General features: G+C 35.1%; 1 protein-coding gene across 1 annotated transcript in view; it reads left to right on the forward strand.

Moving 5' to 3' along the window:
• ZBBX (zinc finger B-box domain containing) overlaps positions 1-19591 on the forward strand; it is a 133883-nt gene extending 114292 nt beyond the window's left edge. Inside the window, exons 15-16 of the mRNA XM_049775576.1 lie at positions 18808-18868; positions 19239-19591. Of these exons, the coding sequence (XP_049631533.1) occupies positions 18808-18868; positions 19239-19591 (414 nt within the window). The remainder of the gene's footprint in view (positions 1-18807; positions 18869-19238) is intronic.
• The last annotated feature ends 1216 nt before the right edge of the window (positions 19592-20807 follow it).

A 20807-nucleotide genomic window follows, 5' to 3' on the forward strand; every position in this document is an offset into this window, starting at 1 on the left:
AATTTTTAATTTTGAATCAGGACTGGGAATAAATATAAAGCATGTAATTAATAAAATCATGATATTTTGGGTACTAATGCCAGTAGTACTTTAAAGATAATGTTTTTCACATGTTAATACCAATTTGTAATCATGCAATGTAAATTATTTTATAATAAAATTCTTTATTTTAATAAAAAATAGATATATCTGAATCAGAGAAACTAGCAGTGCATTAAAATACTTTAACTATGGGGGGCACAGAGAGAGAGAGAGAGAGCGAGAGAGAGAGAGAGAGAGTACGGGTGTAGGGCGTTTGCCTTGCACACAGCTGACTTGGATTTGGTCCTTTGAACCTGCCAAGAGTAATTTCTGAGCTCAGAACAAGGAGTAATCTTGAGTTCTGTTAGATATGACCCCCAAACTAAAATAATAATAATCATTAAAAAGTAAGTATAACTATGGGATGAAATCTAAAATTTTTCTCTGAAATTTTGACTGGAATTTAGCAAGTCATTTTGAATAATTACATATTACAAATTTACTTTACATATTACATTTACATATTACAAATGTTACTTTAAGAAACTATTTGAATAACTTTTTTCCCCTAATTTGAAGAAAACAAGATGAAGAAACTAAATTGTGATCAATTTAGGGAAACAAAATAATAATCTGATTTAGATCTTTTCTGTTGGATTTTTTCTATTATAAAAAATTAGGCAGCACAAAATTATATATATATTCTTTTGGGAGTATAGTTTCCAAGTGTTACTCAGGATGCATAGCGCTATTCTTAGCAATGTTTAGTCTAGGGATTCAGTGTCAGGAATCATACATGAGGTTCTCACCTAACAATGATGTTCAAGAGAACATGTTCCAGGGATCTAATCTGGCTCAGCATCATGAAAGGCTTGAACACACAGCAACACTTCTTCATTCACTCTGATTACTTCACCTTTACCATAATATAAGAATAAGTCATATTCCAAAAATTAAAATTGTTCAATAGGAACTAGTACTGTGATTATCCTGTTTTGGCCTTTTTAATCTAAGGACCAGTATATAATTATCTTAAAATGTATAAAGTTATCTTTAAAAATGATACAGCTTTTACTATAGTATAAATAGTATGTGAATTAACCTTGAAATAAATTCATTTTACAGATGTTTTGTTATGACTTTAAGTAGCCTCTTTTTCTTAAAGTAGGAAAAATTAGAAGGAAAGTAATATAGAAGTGTTCTTTTGATGTGAGAAAAGTAATTTGGGGTTAACAACTGTGACAAACCAAAATTGATGGCAATCTACTATTAATGGCAATCTCATATACTCTGTTGCCTGACATGAACTGCTCAAATTTCATAAATCTAGTATTTTTTTAGTTTTTAATACTCATTCAGAGTTTTAAAATAGTTGATTTAATATATTATTTCTATTTTTATTTTAAGTCAGACATCACAGAGACCTTAAACAATAAATTTAGGACTTTCTAACCCTATTAACAAAGCAATACTTTTTCTTCTTTATTTCTCAATTAAGAAGTACAACTGATGAATCATTATCAATAGCTACTTCTAAAATTTTAGAAATTGAATATACTAATATATTCAAGGATCACAGTAAACCATTCTTAGATACCACTGCTGATAAAAACAGTTTATTTTATTTTATTTTATTTTATTTTATTTTATTTTATTTTATTTTATTTTATTTTATTGACTAGAGAGGGAGGCACACCAAGCAATGCTCAGCAGTTACTCCTGGTTCATTCCTCAAGATTTAATGGTGCTTGGTGATCATATGAAATCCTGGGGATCAAACCCAGGTTGGTCACACATACAAGGCAAATGGCCTACCTGCTGTACTCTCTCTTAGAAACAATTTTTAGATCTTTTGGCAAAAGAATCAAATTTGCTGTTAAATGATGCAGATAATGCTATTCATCCCCCAGTCCCTCTACTCTAATTATTTTAAACTCTGCTTCACTTTTCAATATTCTCATCTTAAGCAAAAAGGCTAACAACAAACATTTCCTGTATCTCAATTTTGACCATCAACCTTTTGTCTGTTTTCTCAAATATCACCTTATGTTATCTTGAAAATGTTATAAAATGTGTTGTTGCCCAGACAAACCAAAAATAATTTCCTTTGGAACTCATAAATAATGTAAATTATGTAATAAAAATTTTCATGTGGATAGAAACAATTTTTTTTTGTTTTACAAAACCAATGAATGGCTATTTCAAAGAACTTTATGAAATCCTTATTTATGTACCACTAGGGTCAAATGCTGCCACGCTGAGTAGGAGGTTCTTGTGGTACTAAGAGAAAGGGTGGAGACTCATGCCTTGCACATGCTAGGTCCAATCTATCTAGTTTCAACAAATAATTAACCCCCTGAGAGATCTTGATAAAATGTATTTCTAATTCAGTATGTTTGTAATGGGTGAGAACTCAGATTCTCCACATTCAGTGATGCCTGAGTTAATGACAATGATGCCGATGGGCAGATCTTGTGCATCATATGACTTAATATTCAATAAATAGAATATAATCTAGAAAATCATAAGAAAAATATACAGATTTGTCATTTCATTAGTAATTTAACTTTTAATTTTGGGCCATACCCAGCAGTGCTTAGGGTTTACTCCTGGCTTTGTACTCAGAGATTTTTCCTAGCATTCTTGGGTGTCCAGATGTGTTTCTGGGGATTGAGCCTGGATCAGCTGCATGCAAGATAAGCATTCTATTCAAAGTAAGCATAATCTGGCCATTATTTAAGTTATATTTTTATTTATTTATTTATTTTAAGTTATATTTTTATTTAGTGATTTTCAAAGTGATTGATAATTGAATTTTAGGCATCCACCATTTTAACACCACTACCACCAGAAGACTCAACTTTTTCCACCTGTGTTTTAATGCAACCTTCTGCCCTTCTCATCCACCACCATGTCAGGTACATTCAGTGTTGGTAAATTAGAGTTTCTGTTTTCGATGTTATTGAACACTTGATTTGGGGACCATATGAGATGGTCGACCATTAGCTTGACCAGTCTCAAATATAAATTTCTAGTACATCTGAGGTCCCTGACTCCAGGTCCCTCATTACTATTACCATCTTTTCTCATCTTCTTTCCATGTTATTTTTAATTCTCTACCCTTTCCGTCCCTATAGTCTTAGGTCAAGGGCTAGCTAAGCATTTGCCCTTTACTACATTACATTTCCTCATCTTTTTTTCTATATACCACAGATATGTGAGAACAAGCTATATTTGTCCTTTTTCTTCTGGCTTACTTCTCTCAACACGATTTTTGTTTTCAGAAAATCATTTCACACAAGTCGTAAAGACAGATCAGGTATTTCTCTGGGCCTCATATATAAATTTGTGTAATATTACACAACTCTTATTTTAACTACTAGTTATATTCTCCTTTGTTAGCCTAAAATACTTATTTTTAGCATTATGTTTTTTAAAAGACATGTGACTTTAAAAATTGAATCAATATTAAAAGTTAGTGTAGGGACTGGAGCGATGACACTAGAAGTAAGGCATCTTTCCTTGCAAGCGCTAGTCTAAGACGGACCGTGGTGCTCGATCCCCTGGCGTCCCATATGGTCCCCCAAGCCAGGAGGGATTTCTGAGTGCATAGCCACAAGTAACTCCTGAGCGTCACCGGGTGTGGCCCTAAAACAAAAACAAAAACTAAACAAAACAAAAAGTTACTGGTAAAGGTAAGCTCCAAACTCTCACACACTCTTAGCGCTCTGAAAATAATATGTTCAGCATCATTTTAAGCTTTCCTGACATCATAAATAAACCCGAAAATATACTTTTAAAAAGAGATTGAATAAAAGATGAAGATAGTTCAAATGGTAAAACACATGCTTTAGGAGCCAAAACCCAGGGTTTGATTACAGGCACTCATGTTTCTTCATGTACTTCTGGGAATGATCCCCAAATATCACCAGGTGTGGCCCAAAAATAAAATATAAGTTCAATATATTTTTCCAATTTAACAAACATATATTAAAAAAAATGAAAAAAGTAAAGAACATTTTAGTACTTTTTTTTTTTAACCACAAGAATGCTGTTGCTTAGGTGAAACTATCTTTTTATTCCTTTTGGGGTCACACCTGGAGGTGCCAAGGGTCACGTGATTCTTGGCTCTGTGCTCAGGAATTTCTCCCAGCAGTGCTAAGGGATCATACAGGTTGCTGAAGGTTGAACTAGGATTGGCCATGTGCAAAGTAATATCGCTATCTGTTGAGATAACGCTCAGGTCCCTTGGAATTGTCTTTTCACAGAAAAGAAAATGCTCACAAAACAGTAAAAATTTGGTAAATTTATGTAATTTAACAATAATTTTGTATAAACTTCTTGAATATGGGGCTAGATTATAAACAGTAAGCAATTTTACTCAACTCTGATTGAGCTTTAGCCAATAGAGGTAGATTGATTTGAGAATTAAAAGGTTACTTATTAGGGGTTGTATTTCTAGTCATATGTAATCTAAAAACTATTAAATACATATTATCTTAGATATGGTTGATTGGCAAGTTAGCTAGTTTACATGAGTAGATCACAATTTGGTTTTGGCTTAGCTTTGTATATTTATCCTCTATCTTATAACTCAGAATAATGTTTATGATTCTCTATTAGCAGAGGTTTTCCATTTCTTTCCAACTCCCCATTTGTTTTATTTTGTGTTTTTTTTTTTGAATTTAATTTTCGATTATTTTGAGGTAGGACTCTATTGCCTGAGTTCCTTTTTGTTTGTTTGTTTTTGGGCCACACCCTGTGACACTCCGATGTTACCCCTACTGGCTCTCCGAAATTGTTGCTGGAGGACCATATGGGACCCTGGGGATAGAGCTCAGGTCCGTCCTGGGTCAGCCACTTGCAAGGCAAGACAAGGCAAGGCCCTACTGCTGTGCTATTACTCTGGGTCCCTGAGTTTCTTTTTAATTGAGAATATCTTAAGCCTTTATATTTAAATAAGTTGCTGAGGTTAATTCCTTGAATTACTATTCTCTTAAAAAACTGATACATTTTGATTAATCATTTTCTGCTTCTAAATTCCACTTTGACTTTTCACTTTAAACCTGCCTGGTTCCCTTTTCTGTGACTCTGAACTTGAATATTTTTCCTCTTATTTCTTTAATTTCAGCAAAGGGATAGGATTATATTTAGTTAATAACAGCATTTTTTAAAATATAGGAGTCTTTGCAAAATAAAATTCTACAGTGAAATATTCTGCTTCTGTAGAATTAAATTGCTTTTCTGTTCTATTTCACTTTCTTTTATAAAGAAACTTAGTCTGAATATGTTGGATCCTTATTATAAAGTTGCTTTTGAAATATTTATCTTAGTATTTTAATACATTCATTGTAATTATTTAATTCTTGTGTTCTTTCTGAGTATTTTACTTTTTAGCTAGCTATCTTAAATTTATTTTATTTTTTATTTATTTTGTTTTTTGGGTCACACCCGGCGGTGCTCAAGGGTTACTCCTGACTCTATGCTCAGAAATTGCTCCTGGCAGTCTCAGGGTACCATATGGGATGCCAGGACTCGAACCATCGTCCTTCTGCATGAAAGGCAAATGACTTTCCTCCATGCTATCTCTCTGGCCCCTAGCTTAAACATTTTTATTTTTTTGAATTTAAAATAAATTTTCTTTAAAGTTGTTGCTTTGAATACTTTTCTAGAGTCATAATTTCAAACATATAAAATTTAGAAGAGTAGAATTATAAGACAAGAAATTATTGTATTAAATTCTACCTTTTCATTATTTGTATTTCCCTATTTTTATTGAAGTGTACTAAGTCACAGATTCTTTTTATTTCCAAAATCATTAAGAGGAAGTGATAAATATCAAGACCTTTACAGTAAAATATTGCCTCAATATATTTTTATTTAAATATTATCTCTTAAAGCCATACTATATTAAATGATTAATTTAACTACTTAACATTGACAAAATAAAATTGCCTAATCCATATCAATATCTAGTTTTGTTTGTTGTTTTCTTAGTGATATTAATTGTGACTTGCTTTTTGTTCTAATATAGTAGTCAATCCAGGAACAGGTGATTTCTAATTTGTTTACTTTTTATATGCAATGTATTTGATATTTGAAGTTACTTTCGAACTTTTGAAATATGTTGTTTTTATTTTAGACAAAATAGGCAAAAGGTTTATAGTGTATTTTTGTCTTGAATAAAGTATCTACTATTATAATTCTATTTGCGTAACAGGATAGGGAAAAGCAAGTAATTGTAAATCACTGAGATTAAGGTAACTCAGGATATGTGTAGAGTCTAGATGAGAACACACCAGTTAGAAAATATTTTTAATATTTGCTGACATAACAAATTTAAAAGAATGTTAGATTTTGGGGCCGGAGAGATAGCATGGAGGTAAGGCGTTTGCCTTTCATGCAGGAGGTCATTGGTTCAAATCCCGGAGCCCCATATGGTCCCCCGTGCCTGCCAGGAGCAATTTCTGAGCCTGGAGCCAGGAATAACCCCTGAGCATTGCTGGGTGTGACCCAAACAACAACAACACAACAACAAAAAAGAATGTTGGATTTACATCATTATATAAGAAATCATCTATCATCAAAGTGGTAATATGTTCCACCATAGTCAATTGGGTTTTTTTTTAGCTTATTTTTCTGCCTTCTTGGTAATCTGATTATTTTTGTTATGTTATTTTATTTCTAGAATTATTGATTTAGGGCAACACCTAATCATGTGTAGGGCTTATTTCTGGCTCATACTCAGGTATCATTCTTGCCAGTGTTTAGAGGACCATATTTGATGCTAGAGAGCAAATTGGAATTGGCCACGTGCAGGACAATAATCTTATCCAATGTACTATATATGGACTTTTAAGATTTTTATTTAATTGGACTTTACATATATAGAGATGTTCTTGTCTTTTTTTATTCCTTACATAACCTAGTATTCATATTTCTCTCTCTCTTTTTTTTTTTACTTATTTTCACATAGCTTGATTCCCTCTAGTTCATCATATCTATGTGCTAACAAAGCACAAAATTTATATTTTTGTGCTTGGAAGTATTTTTGTTGAGTTTATATACACATTTTATGTGCTAATTTATAATTGGTTACTTAGATTATTTCTAAATAGTGTCCATTATCAATAGTGCCCCAAGGAACTTAAGAGTACATATAGCATTTCAAAATAATGTTTCTGAGTTCTTTGGGTGAACCACTAGGAGTAAAATTACTTGTCTGTACAATACTTCTATTATTTCTTTCTAGTATTTTGTGTGTTAATTTTGTTTTGTTTAATAAATACTCCTTACTGTTTTCCACAACTCTGAAGCAGCTTATATTTCTACCACCAGCATATAATTGTTCTATTTTCTCCCTATCACAGATGGGACTTCTTTATTCTAGCTCTTTTATATAGGTCATTTTCATCAGTTTTATATATATCATTGTCATTTTGATTTGCATGTTACTTGTAATGAGTGATGGTGATTTTTATGTGCCTGTGATCATTTATATTGCGTGTCCTCTGTGGAGAAGTGTCATTCAGCTCTTCTCCCTTTTGATGGTATTTTTTGAAGTTTAGGAGGTTCTTTATATATGTATATATAGTATATTATGTCTTTATCAAACGTATGTGTTTGAATATTTCATATAATTTGAAAGATTTCTCTCACAGTATAGATACTTTCAAATTTTACATAGTCTCTTGTTTTTTTGTTTTTGTTTCCTTTGTTAGGAGAGCCAAATCAATGAAGACAAGACTGAAACCAGTACAATGAAATAGTTTGCCTGTGGTGAATTTAATTGTTTTGTGGGGAAAAACTATATCAGCAAAACTATTGTTTCTCGGTGTTCTGCATTCAGAGATACACCTGGTGGAACTCAAGGGACCATATTGAACCAGTGCCATATATTGAACCAAAGTGAGCCACATGCAAAGAAAAAGCCTTAGCTGTGGTACTATGACTCCAACTCCTATCTTTAAAGTTTTTATAAACATTAAATTCTTTGTTTTCTGCCATGTTAGTCTTTAATCATTATATTTTGGATTCTAGTTGCATGCATAGATAGCTGCAATGAATCTTTGCATCTTACTTTTGTTCATTTTGCATAGATTGAGGTATCTGACACAATGATTCTAAGCTTTCCCTGAAAAATCTCTCTACCGATACTGCATAGAATGGTTATTACATTTTTTCCCCTGTATCATGTTGGCTGAAAGGAATAGGGAGCATATTGAAAAACTTTGGAGAAAGCTTTCTTTCTTTAAGGAATTATATCTTCTTGTGTTTGCCTAGATTTTATTAAATGCCAACTTAACTGTACCTTATTTCAAGAAAGTGTCTGTAGCTCTGAGGACCACTCTTGGGTTTGGCTTAATAATGTTATGCTGGATAGCTACAGGCTTTAAAATATTTTAATGTTTTTCTCTCTTAATTACACTTACTTATTCTTCTTAAAATTTGTTTTATATGAAAACTGATTGCTTCACTTTTATTTATCTATAATAAGTTTGGTGTGAGTATTGAGTATAGAATGTATGGGTAGCATATAGCTACTGTCAAGGAAATGTTTAATATTTACTCATAAAAACTTTATTAGGATAATTTATATTCCTTTTTTGTTTAGTTCCCATTATAAATTTATGGTATTTTTATATTAAAATTGTTCATTGGCTATTTTGGTAAATAAGAATATGATTCATCTTACCTGTATATCTTATTAGTTTATTTCTCTTGTAATTATTAAAAATAAAATGCATACCCTAAGATGTAATTCTTATACTAAGGTTAATTCTGAACTAAATATGTCATATTTGAACTGAGTCAAAACTTATACTTTTACTCTCCCATATGATCCAGCAAAACCACTCTTAGGGATATTCCCTAGAAACACAAAAACACAATACAAAAATGCCCTCTGCACACTTATGTTCATTACAGCTCTATTTACAATAGCCAGAACCTGGAAACAACTCAGATGCCCAACAGATGAGTGGCTAAAGAAACTGTGGTACATATACACAATGGAATACTATGCATTTGGCAGGTAAATGAAATCAAGAAAATTTTCTATACATGAATGAACATGGAAACTATTATGCTGAGTGAAAGGAGTCAGAGAGAGATATAGACACAGAATAGTCTCACTCATCTGTGGGATTTAAGAAATATAAAAGAGAGTACAGTAATAATACCCAGAGACAATAAAAATGAGGTTTGAAATGACCAGCCCTCGATATGAAGCTTAACGCAAAGATTGGTGAGTACAGTTAGAGAAATATCTGTACCAACAACTACCAAGATAATGGCAGTGAGTGAGAGAACTAGAATGTCTGTCTCGAAGGCAGGCAGGTAGTAGGAGAGGAGGGATACGGGAGGCATTGGTGGTGGGAAGGTTGCAGTGATGATGGGAGGGTGTACTTCTTTATGACTGAAACCCAAACAAACATGCTTGTAATCATGGTGCTTAAGTAAGTATGTTAATAATTTGTTATAAAGTTTTTATTTGGGGGGCACACCCGGTGACACTCAGGGGTTACTCCTGGCTATACACTCAGAAATCACTCCTGGCTAGGGGAACCATATGGAACTCCGGGGATTAAACCCAGGTTCGTCCTGGGTCAGCAGCATGCAAGGCAAAAGCCTACCGCTGTGCTATCACTCCGGCCCCAAAATCTTATAAAGTTTTAATCAGAAAACAGAGTCTCTAAGAATGGCAGATGTATAAGTTCATTATTCACAAATAAGCTCATTATTCACATTCTTTTTTTTTTTGTAATGTCATGCATTTTCCCCTTCTCCCATGCTGTGCTTCTTTTAGCCCCCCCCCCCCCATATTTACAATCCTATGAGAATACTCATATCATGGTAAACTCACACTGTGGCCATACAGGGATTTTTTTTATGGACCAACAACTGATGACAAAAATCTGCATGCATTTGGTACAGGGCTGGGTCTCTGTGTATATGAGAAAATAGATGTGGGATCAGTACACAACTGTTGAGAAATTATGAGGAGATAAAAGATGACGACACAGCAGCCAACCTGGATCAACCCAGGCAACCGAAGCTGTGGTGAAATGAAGTTCTATACCAACTTTTGTATTTGTCTTAGCATCATTGCACATCAAATTTCCATTCTCATATACATGATACAGTCTGGAAAATTTTTCTGCATGAAACTTAGTCTTATATAGTCATAAACAATTTGTGTCTTATACAATGTCACTGTTCACATGCCTGTGAAAACTGAATTTTCTGTGACCAGTAATACTTCTGACTTATTTTCTATTAGTTCTGGGAGATTTCCCCTTCCTCTTTCTATGGCAAATAATCATGTGAAGAATTGGGAAGAAAAAATATAGAAAAAAATAAAAAATAACTGTATAAACTGTTTCTCCTTAAACTGCTTTGAATTACTCTGATTAATATTAGTCCTGTTTCCAATATAGCCTGGCTGGCCAATAGGGAGAGGTGTGTGTGTGTGTGTGTGTGTGTGTGTGTGTGTGTGTGTGTTACTTCCTATTGATCTGATAAATAGGTAAAGCAAAGTATAAGTTTGGAAGCCAAGATCCGGGACTAAGATGTCTGGCTTTGACACTTGAAACTAAAATTTCTTCTCAAATTGCATTTCTAATTGTTCTTTTAATAAGGTTTTGTTTATTAAAGATGAATATGATAATATGACTTATTTTTTCTCTACAAATAAGTTTTATCTTGGCTTACAGATGAAACTAGATATTCCATGTTGTTACTGACTTATAATCCTAATGTATTCATTTCTAGTAGGTGAATATCAAAAACGAGTACATTGGGGTTTCTTTTCCTCTTTAGAGAAGTCTCATGAGTACAGCCCAGGGCTGTAGCTAGATAATTTTCTGAAAATGTAAAGATCCAAAATTTAAACAGCCTTTATAAATGTAAGATCTGGAAGCAACCTTAAACAAAAGGTCATCTGAGGTAAGTCTAAAAATAATGCTTCATCTAGTGTAGGCAAGCCAGCAGACACTTTAAAATGCCTCCGTGTTAGTTAAAAGTTCAAAAAGCCCAGGGGTTCACTATTATTTCTGAATATTGAGGAGTTCTGTCATGAGCTTGTTTGATGATTAAATGAAATAGAACGTTAAAAATTGAATTTATGAAAATCACCTTTCTCCACATACAAACACCAGTACCCTAACACATCATAATTTCTAAAACATGTTAGATAAATAAATAACTTGAGCTAAATAACTTGGTGAAGATATGCATATATAACAAATATGTATCTATATGGTACAGGTAAACTCAGATTTTAGTCAAAAGCATTAAACATTGCATTCTAAATTGTATTTTATTTTGAATGGACTTAAAAAATTTAGTTAGGTATAATTAATGCCATAGTATTTTTTCTTCTAAAATTACCATTATAAATACCTACAACTTTTCTTTAATAACTGTAATATAGCTGTGTAACACTTAACAAGACACTTTATAAGTTTGGGGGTTTTATATTACCTACTAAAGTTTAAATAAGTATAAAAAATTTGTATTGTCAGAGTATCAATAATAATGGACTTTAAAGAATTTACATTTCCAATAAATAAAAATGATTTCTTTGTCTTAAACTCATTCTGATTCATAGTTTAATGTGTCTTTAAGTGATTTCTTATAGAAGTCATATTTACTTAGGCCTATGGGTCGTTATTACTCTTTGCAAAGGAACATTTTCCTAACAAAAAATCTATTTGATACTTATAAGTATAGCAGTATAACTATAAACAACTATAAAAACAATAACTTCCTATGTGGGACTTCTGTTCATTAGTTTTTCATTAATAAGATAATTAACTATAGATGCAATAATCAGTACTGATATTTACTAATTAATTCAATAACTTTCTAAAACGATCAGGTTGAGATCAGTTAGAATGGATTTCTTTTGCCGTTAGGCTACTGGAAACAAGATAGGATTCTGCATACATGCAAAAATATTAAAGTACTCTGTTATTTATTATGTGAAAGTATTTGATGAGTGATAATTATTGCTTTGTATTAAATCTACCTATATAAAATTGCTTCATTTTGTTTAATAGATACTCTGTAAGGCCAATAGGACAAGTGTTATTCTTAATACCCTTTTTATGGGAACAGATAATAAGCAAGTGAGAGAGATAGACGCAGAATAGTCTCATGCATCTATGGGGTTTAAGAAAAATAAAAGACATGTTTTGCAATGATTCTCAGAGACTAAAGAGATGAGGGCTAGAAGGTCCAGCTCACAGCATGAAGCTCACACCACAGAGAGTGATGAGTGCAGTTAGAGAAATAACTACATTGAGAAGTATCATAACAATGTGAACAAATGAGGGAAGTTGTAAGCCTGTCTAGAGTGCAGGTAAGGTGGGATGGGGAGGAGGAAGATTTGGGACATTGGTGATGGGAATGTTGCACTGGTGAAGGGGGGTGTTCTTTACGTGACCAAAACCTAACTACAATTATATTTGAAATCAAGATGTTTAAATAAAGATATTAATAAAAAACATAAAAAGTTAAAAAATTAGTTATGTCACCTCCACTCCTATTTTTTAAAGGTATGCCTTTGTAAATTAATATACTTTTTTTTAATAGCTTATTTTTATTGAGGATCAGAAGTTAATATACGGCTAACATTATTTCTGCACACATCTTTCCAAAAATACCCCCATGGCCTGAGCACTTCTTACCTTCACAGTAGCCCAAGGGCCCCTTTCATAATAGCTCAATCCAGGGCCTATTTTAGTAACATAGGATTGAAACATAAACCAATCAGATTTGTACAAGTACAACAATTTTAACCAATGGGAGCATAAACACATTTTGATGGCGGGAAGGATAAAGAGAAACCTGGCAGGATGGGGGGAGGGGAAGCAAATTCTTAAACAAATAACTAATTGATATTTACGCAAATACAATTATTTGTTTAGCCCATTTTCCATTTAGATCTATCTTTTGTGCAAGCAATAAGGATCATAATTTAAACTTTACAAAAACATATCTATAACTACATGCTTGAGAGCAGTTACAAAAACAGGTTCCATGGAAAGGTTAAGGCATCTGGTTAAGCCAGATTCTTTGTGCTGAGCTAAATTTATTTGCAGAGTTTTCTGTTGGTTCAGGGCTATGCAAACTTTTGTGGCTTGAATCAGACAGGCGGTGGAAAATTCATTCAGAGTTCCTTTGATATGTGGGGTGCTCGATCTCCCACATCTCCCCCTGTTTAGTATACAATATAGAAGGGACAGATGTGCCTCGGTGGACTGGCCACACTGGGTGAAGAGGTGTGGGGCTTCCAGTCACCGCATCTGATACCCTTGATTCAGTCGTTTCTAAAGCTTGGCAAGGCACAGATTGAGGTCTATGCGCCAGCTCCTCGATAACTTCAAACTTAAGTGGCGGAGAGTTGGCAGGAGGGGAGATGTCAGGTGTCAGCTGGTCTTCTGAGGTGCATAGTTGTTGGTATAGAACCTTTGAGTCCTTTTTGGTTGCTTCATCCACTTGATTCTTTACGAAGGTGGTGAGTTTGCAAAAAGCCCAAGGACCAAAGGAAACTAGCAACATAAAGCCAATGAAGGGCCCCAAAAAGGCTGGGAGCACTGTTGTTATCCATGGAGTGGTAGAAAACCAATTTTTGTACCAGCTCTCACTCTGCTCTATATCTTTTTGTCTATTTACTAAATTATCCTCTATGTGTTGAATGCTATCTCTAGCTAAGCCGAATTTATTTTAAAAAGCAACAGTTTACTCTAAGGATGACACAAATTCCCCCCTCCCTCAAAAAAAAATGTTCAATTTTGAACGACAGCGGTTATTCTGCACTCTTTGCTAGGAAATCAACAGTAGTGAAAACTTCTTTAAGTTTGTAAACATTTTTAGCAACAGTTATAAGGCATTAGCAGATTCTAGAGTATGAACCAATGAATAAATATTTGTGCTTACACCAATAACACCTAGGCCTTTTAATAAGGCTAGGGTGATGGCAGTGTTTGATTTTTGTACTGCAGCGGGGAGAGACACAAGATTATATTTAAGAGGTAATAAGGCAATTTTTGATCTAACAGTCAATTTAGGCATTAAAACAACCAAAACACAGTGGTACTAGGACTAAAGAAACAAATGTAAAACAATGGGGGAGATAAACTAGTGAAACAGGCAAAAAAAACGTTAAATTGGGGGCAATCATGAACTGAAAGGAGAAATCAACGACAAGAATTTGATTACAATTTTTTCAGATTATTAAAATTTGCAGCAGGGAGGTCTTGGAAGAGTTCTTGCATTGGGGATACTTTTGGAGCTAGGCCCAGTTTCAAGGAACAGTCCACGTTAGGGAGAGTTAGTAGGGAGGGCCTCGCAGCATGAGTCCACAGGGGAGTTGGCTGTCTTTTCTTTCAGGAGACGAGGTGTGGGTTTATCTGGGTGTCCCCTCGCCTGGGTGTAGGGTACTGGTTCGTTGAGTAGGAGGTCGATCTTGATGCCTAATAGAATAAGGACTGAGGGTGAAAAATTTTAATATGGTGGAAGATCTGGATGGGACTGAGGGGTAAAGGGATAGTTGGATTTCCGGAGGGGAGAAAGGGGAAGGTATATGGGAAGGGTATGAAGGAAGAGAAAAGAGAAAATACCTTAGAGAGAAAAGGGGAAGAGAAAGAGAAAAAAGTAATAAGCAGAATAGAGAGAGAGAAAAAAAGAAAAGTAGTAAGAAGAGAGGAAAGAATAGCAAGGGAATGCTGGTTTAATTAAAAGTGTTCGAAGAATCGAGCCTGTGGTTTAAGTCTGTACGTCTCAGGTACTGCTTCAATGATCTGAATGATCACGTGCTTCAATTCCTAAATGGAGGTATTACCTAGAGATAAAGTATATGTTAAAGAGTTTTCTCGTGGCCATCTCGTAGTGCATGCAAGGTATGGTATCCTGTGTGGTATCCCGAATAGCCACCTTAGTTTGTCCGCCCTTTGTATCCAAGGGCGCCTGTGGACAGAAAAGCTGAGAAATTAATATTCTACAAATTAGGTTCACATACAAATTCAGTTCACATAGAATTGAACCTTAGCTCATCTGATTAGAACTTAAATGCCTGAGTTTTATTACATCTCCACATTCTTGTTATTTTAGTAAGCACCAGCAGTAGAATTTAATACCAGTTTTTTTTTTTTTTTGGATTTTCAGGCCACACCCATTTGATGCTCAGGGGTTACTCCTGGCTAAGCGCTCAGAACTTGCCCCTGGCTTGGGGGGACCATATGGGATGCCAGGGATCGAACCGAGGTCCTTCCTTGGCTAGCGCTTGAAAGGCAGAGACCTTACCTCTAGCGCCACCTTGCCTGCCCCAGAATTTAATACCAGTTTTACCAGTTCCAGATTTTGAACTGATTGGTTCTTTTACTTGTTGATATATTATCAACAAATAAATTACATATTTTTACAAATAAATGTATGTACTCTTGATGCAATATGTAAATTGACCTTGAGTACCTGCCTTCTTTAAACTTACCAAAAATAAGGGATACAATAATAGCTAAAAGGTAGGGGGTGGAGAAAATAAGATAAAAATAATAGCCAAAGGTAAAATAATTAAATTCTATAATATGGTGATTTATAATATTGGTGAATGCAATAAACTCATATCTAACTTGGGCTAGTTTAATATATATCAATATGGCATACAAGCTACTTGTCTTGTGTGCCCTTAGTTTACTGATCTTTAACAAATGGATCTGGGTAAAAAAATACTTTGTTGAAAGCTAGACCCAGAGGGGACCACTTATACTAGCAGTCTGGGGGGTAAGGGAGGGGTATATGGATGGGATGCTAAAATGGGGTGGAGGGAGGACAACTTTGGTGGTGGAAATTCCTCTGATTCAATGTTAATATGTACCTAAAATATTACTGTGAAAGATATGTAATCCACTTTGGTCAAAATAAAAATTACTATTAAAAATACTTTGTTGAGTATCTTGTTTTATTCTAAGAGAGAATAATATTAGTTGAGAGATTTGTTTTACTCTAAAAAACTGCCCCTCCAAAATTTATATGAAATTCAGTAAAGCTATCCTAATTGTCTTGGAGACAAGACTCTATCATAGAGAATGCAGAATATGACATAATGAAAGGTGAAGAGCTAAATGATTTTGGGAGACGTTTGCCTGTAAATGTATTAAGACTGTCACACTGTAGTGAGAATTGAAGTTGCTTTCATCAGGGGAATCTCTGTTTTATCCAAAACTTCAATTTAGTACTAACAAGCCAAAGAAAATTTTTCTCAGCAAGTGAATATATATATATATATATATATATATATATATATATATATATATATATATATATATATATATATATATATATATATATCTTGGTGTTTAGTCCTTCTGATTTTTGCTGGATGATTTCATAAGAGTGACACAAAGAATAGGACACAGAAATAATGATCTCACTTTATAAACTTAAAAAATATATAAATAATGAAAAGACATTGTAGCATTTTTAAGTAATTTTTTTGGCCACATCCAGTGATGCTCAGGGGTTACTCCTGGATATGAGCTCAGAATTCGCTCCTAGCCTGGGGGACCATATTGGATGCCAGATTGTGGTACATCCTAGGCTAGCATGTGCAAGGCAGATGCCTTACCACTTGCAACACCGCTCCAGCCCCAGTAAATATTACTATTTATTTCTACATTTAAAATTTTGGTAGTATACATAATTGAAAAAATTTTATGCATAAAACTTACTTGATTTAAACTATGAATCCTTACATAGGCCAGCTTTGTAAAAAGAGTGTTTTAGGATTCTAACTTTCCACATGTCCAAAGAAGGAAGCCAAGATAAAAATAACAGTTGTCAAAACTAAGCTACTTTAGAGTCAGTGTGACTAATGCCTTTCTTAGAAAAATTAAATATAATAATTTGTTTTAACATACAGGCAGGTAACTACTCAAATAATGTAGTCTTAAGTAGAGTCACTGATAGTCTATTGAATTTTGTGAATTCTTAAAAAATACAAAAATTAAGCATATCCAATATTTAAAATGAATATGACAGGCTGATATAAGTAATAGAGTAAAATTAGATTTTACATGAAACACTTGTTTGAGAAATCTAACAAAAACCAAGTCACTGAAACATATTAGAATGATAGTGACCAGAAGTGGTAAAAAGTAGGAGATATTTGTTGTTGTACACATTTCTAGTTATAACAGTCTATAAGATATTATATGTAATTATATTAAATTCTAGATCTAATATACATACTAGTCATTATAGTTAAAATATAATATTATATCTTTTAAAGTTGAAGAGAAAGTAAATCTTTACATTTTATTATCATGAAAAATAACTGGTAATTAAGGTGTGCCATTAGGTAGTTGATTTTGTCTTTTTCTTCTTTTCTTATGTAAACCTGTATTGCTAAGAGTTTCCACCTATTTGAAGCTTTTTCTGTGTGCCATAGATTTTGGTAACTCATTTCTTCATTATCTTAGTCTCAAAGACTCTCTTTATTCTTTCTTGATTTCTCCTTTAGCCAGCTATTGTTGAGCAGCATGTTGTTTAGATTTCAGGTGTTAGATTGTCTACACATCTTTTTTTTTACAATTAATTTTGAGACAGTAAAGGAACCAAAACACAAGCAAAAGTAAAGAAATAATAAAAAAACCAGAGTAGAAATCAACAATAAAGAAACAAGAAAAACAATACAAATAATTGATAAAACCAGGGGATAGTTTTTAGTAAGAATAAACAAGATAGAAAACCATTGCCAAAACTCATAAGAAAAAAAACTAAATCCTCAAATAAATTAGATCAAAAATGAAAGGAGAGAGATTACAACAGAACTTTAAGAAATACAAGACATCATGAGAATTTATTATGACCAACTGTATGCTGTTAAGCTAGAGAACCTAGGACAAAAGAACAGATTTCTGGAAACATAATTTCCGAAAACTGAAGGAAGAAGAAGTAGAAAGCCTAAACAGGCCAATCATAAGAAAATTGAAATAGTAGTTAAACTCCCCAGTAATAAAGTCCAGCACCAGACAGATATATGGTGAGTTTTATTAAACATTCAGAGAATTACTATCATTGATTCTTAGCCTCTTCCAGAATATTTAAGAGATGGAAATCTTCCCTAATACCATCACTCATTCCCAAAGCTGACAGGCATACTACCAAGAAAAAAAAATACAGATCAATCTCACTAAAAACATTGATGCAAAAACTCTTAATAATATCTTAGCAAACTGAATCAAACATTACATCATAAAGATTATACATCAGGGCCAACAAGTTTACATCCCATGGATGCAAGGATAGCTCAATATATCCAAATTAATCAACATACTACACCACATCAGTAAAAGGGAGGATAAAAACCACATGGTCATTTCAATCAGTGCAGAGAAAGCATTTGACAAAATCCAACTTCCACTCATGATTCAAACCTCAGAAAAATAGGTGTGGAAAGAATATTTACAAGACAGTAACAGCCTTCTATAAAACATCCACAGCCAAAATTATTCTTACTGGTGAAAATATGAAAGCATTTCCACTACAGTCATTCTGCTTTTATTTAACACAGTATTAAAATTTCTAGCAATAGCAATCAGACAAGAGAAGAAATTAAAAGAATTCTAAGTTAGAAAAGAGATTTAAAATTATCTCTATTTTGAGATAATGATATACATAAAAGTCTCTAAATAAGCACAATAAAAGCTTCTAGAAACAATAAAACAATACAGCAAAGTCCATAGAGCAAAATCATTACAGATACTAATATACAAAAGTTAGTTGCGCCCAGGTGGCCGCCATTGCAGACTCAGGGACCCCAAACCCAGCGGGGAACGGCCAGGTGAGTGTCTCGCTCCCAAGCGGCCGCCGTCGCAGACTCAGGGACCCCAAACCCAGCAGGGAACGGCTGGGTGACTGTCTCGCTCCCAAGTGGCCGCCGTCACAGACTTAGGGACCCCAAACCCAGCGGGGAACGCCTGAGTGAGTGTCTTGCTCCCAAGCGGCCGCCATTGCAGACTCAGGGACCCCAAACCCAGCGGGAAATGGCCGGGTGAGTATCTCGCTCCCAAGCGACCGCCGTCGCAGACTCAGGGACCCCAAACCCAGCAGGGAATGGCCGGGTGAGTGTCTCGCTCCCAAGCGGCCGCCGTCGCAGACTCAGGGACCCCAAACCCAGCGGGGAATGGCCGGGTGACTGTCTCGCTCCCAAGTGGCCGCCGTCGCAGACTTAGGGACCCCAAACCCAGCGGGGAACGCCCGGGTGAGAGTCTCGCTCCCAAGTGGCCACCATTGCAGACTCAGGGACCCCATACCCAGCGGGGAACGGCCGGGTGAGTGTCTCGCTCCCAAGCGGCCGCCATCGCAGACTCAGGGACACCAAACCCAGCGGGGAAAGGCCGGGAGAGTGTCTCGCTCCCAAGCAGCCGCCGTCGCAGACTTAGGGAACACAAACCCAGCGGGGTACGGCCGGTTGAGTGTCTCGCTCCCATGTGGCTGCCTGTCGCGAAGCCAGGAACCCCAAGCCCGAGTGGAGAGCCGACTGGCAGAGACTTGGAGGGGGTAGAGCTCCATAAACACCCAGAGAGAGGAGGGAGGACAGAGAGCTAGGCTCAACATCACCAGCAATCATTGTGGCCAGGAGCGGAACTGCACCACTGGCTGAAATAAGGAGCAGAAAAGTGACAAGGCGGACCTCTAAGTAGCAAGGGGAGAAGAAAGAGCTAGGTTCAACAAGCTCACCCAACAGCCCCCTCTAGAACCACCCTCAGGAAAGTGACCCATCTTCACGCCACAGGGGACCAAAGGAAGGCTGAACTCTAGGTAGCAAAGGGGAGGAGAAAGGGCTAGGTTCAACAAGCTCACCCAACAGCCCCCTCTAGAAACACCTACAGGAAGGGGACCAAAGCAGGCTGAAATTAGAAGCCACAGCACTCCAAAACACACCATTAAATACAAAGAATTATGTGTAAATCAAGGAGATCCCTAATAACTGGAGACACCATGACAAACCCTATCAAGTTTCCTAGTCCACCAAAACGCACAGATCCATGGGAAGAAGACCTAAAAGCAGCCATGAGGAAGGAAATGCAAAAATTACTAAAAGAATTGAAAGAAACCCTAGCAACTGAGTATAAGAAAGCCATCGATGAACGAATCAGCCAAATTAAAGAAGAAATGTCAAAGAACATGAGAGATTCCATACAAAAAGAAGTGAAGGATTTAAAAGACAAAGTAACAAGCCTTACAAGCAGAAACACAGAGTTGGAGAAGCACATAGAAGAACTCGAAGGAAAACTGCAATCAAAAAATGATCAAGAAACCAACAAAGAAATAAAAGGCAAAGCACTGGAAGGAAAAATCCAATATCTAATGAACAAGGACAAAAGAAACAATCTAAGAATTGTGGGTATACCAGAAGGGGAGGAAATAGGGAAGGGGGAAGAATAGGTAGTCAGGGAGATAATAACAGAGAATTTCCCCACCCTCTGGAAAGACACTTCAGGACAAATCCAGGAAGTCAAGAGAGTCCCTAATAAAATAGACCCTAATAAACCCACACCAAGACACATAATAATCCAAATGGCAAAAAAACAAAGAGAAAGAGGAACTCCTGAAAGCAATAAGGGAGAAAAAAACCCTAAAGTACAAAGGAAAGGTCATAAGAATCAAACCAGATCTCCCATTGGAAATAATTCAAGCAAGAAGACAGTGGAATGACATATTTAAACGACTGAATGAAAGATATTTCCAACCCAGGGTCCAATACCCAGCAAAACTAT

This window comes from Suncus etruscus, chromosome 6, assembly GCF_024139225.1.
Source record: "Suncus etruscus isolate mSunEtr1 chromosome 6, mSunEtr1.pri.cur, whole genome shotgun sequence".
Classification (NCBI taxonomy): Eukaryota; Metazoa; Chordata; class Mammalia; order Eulipotyphla; family Soricidae; genus Suncus; species Suncus etruscus.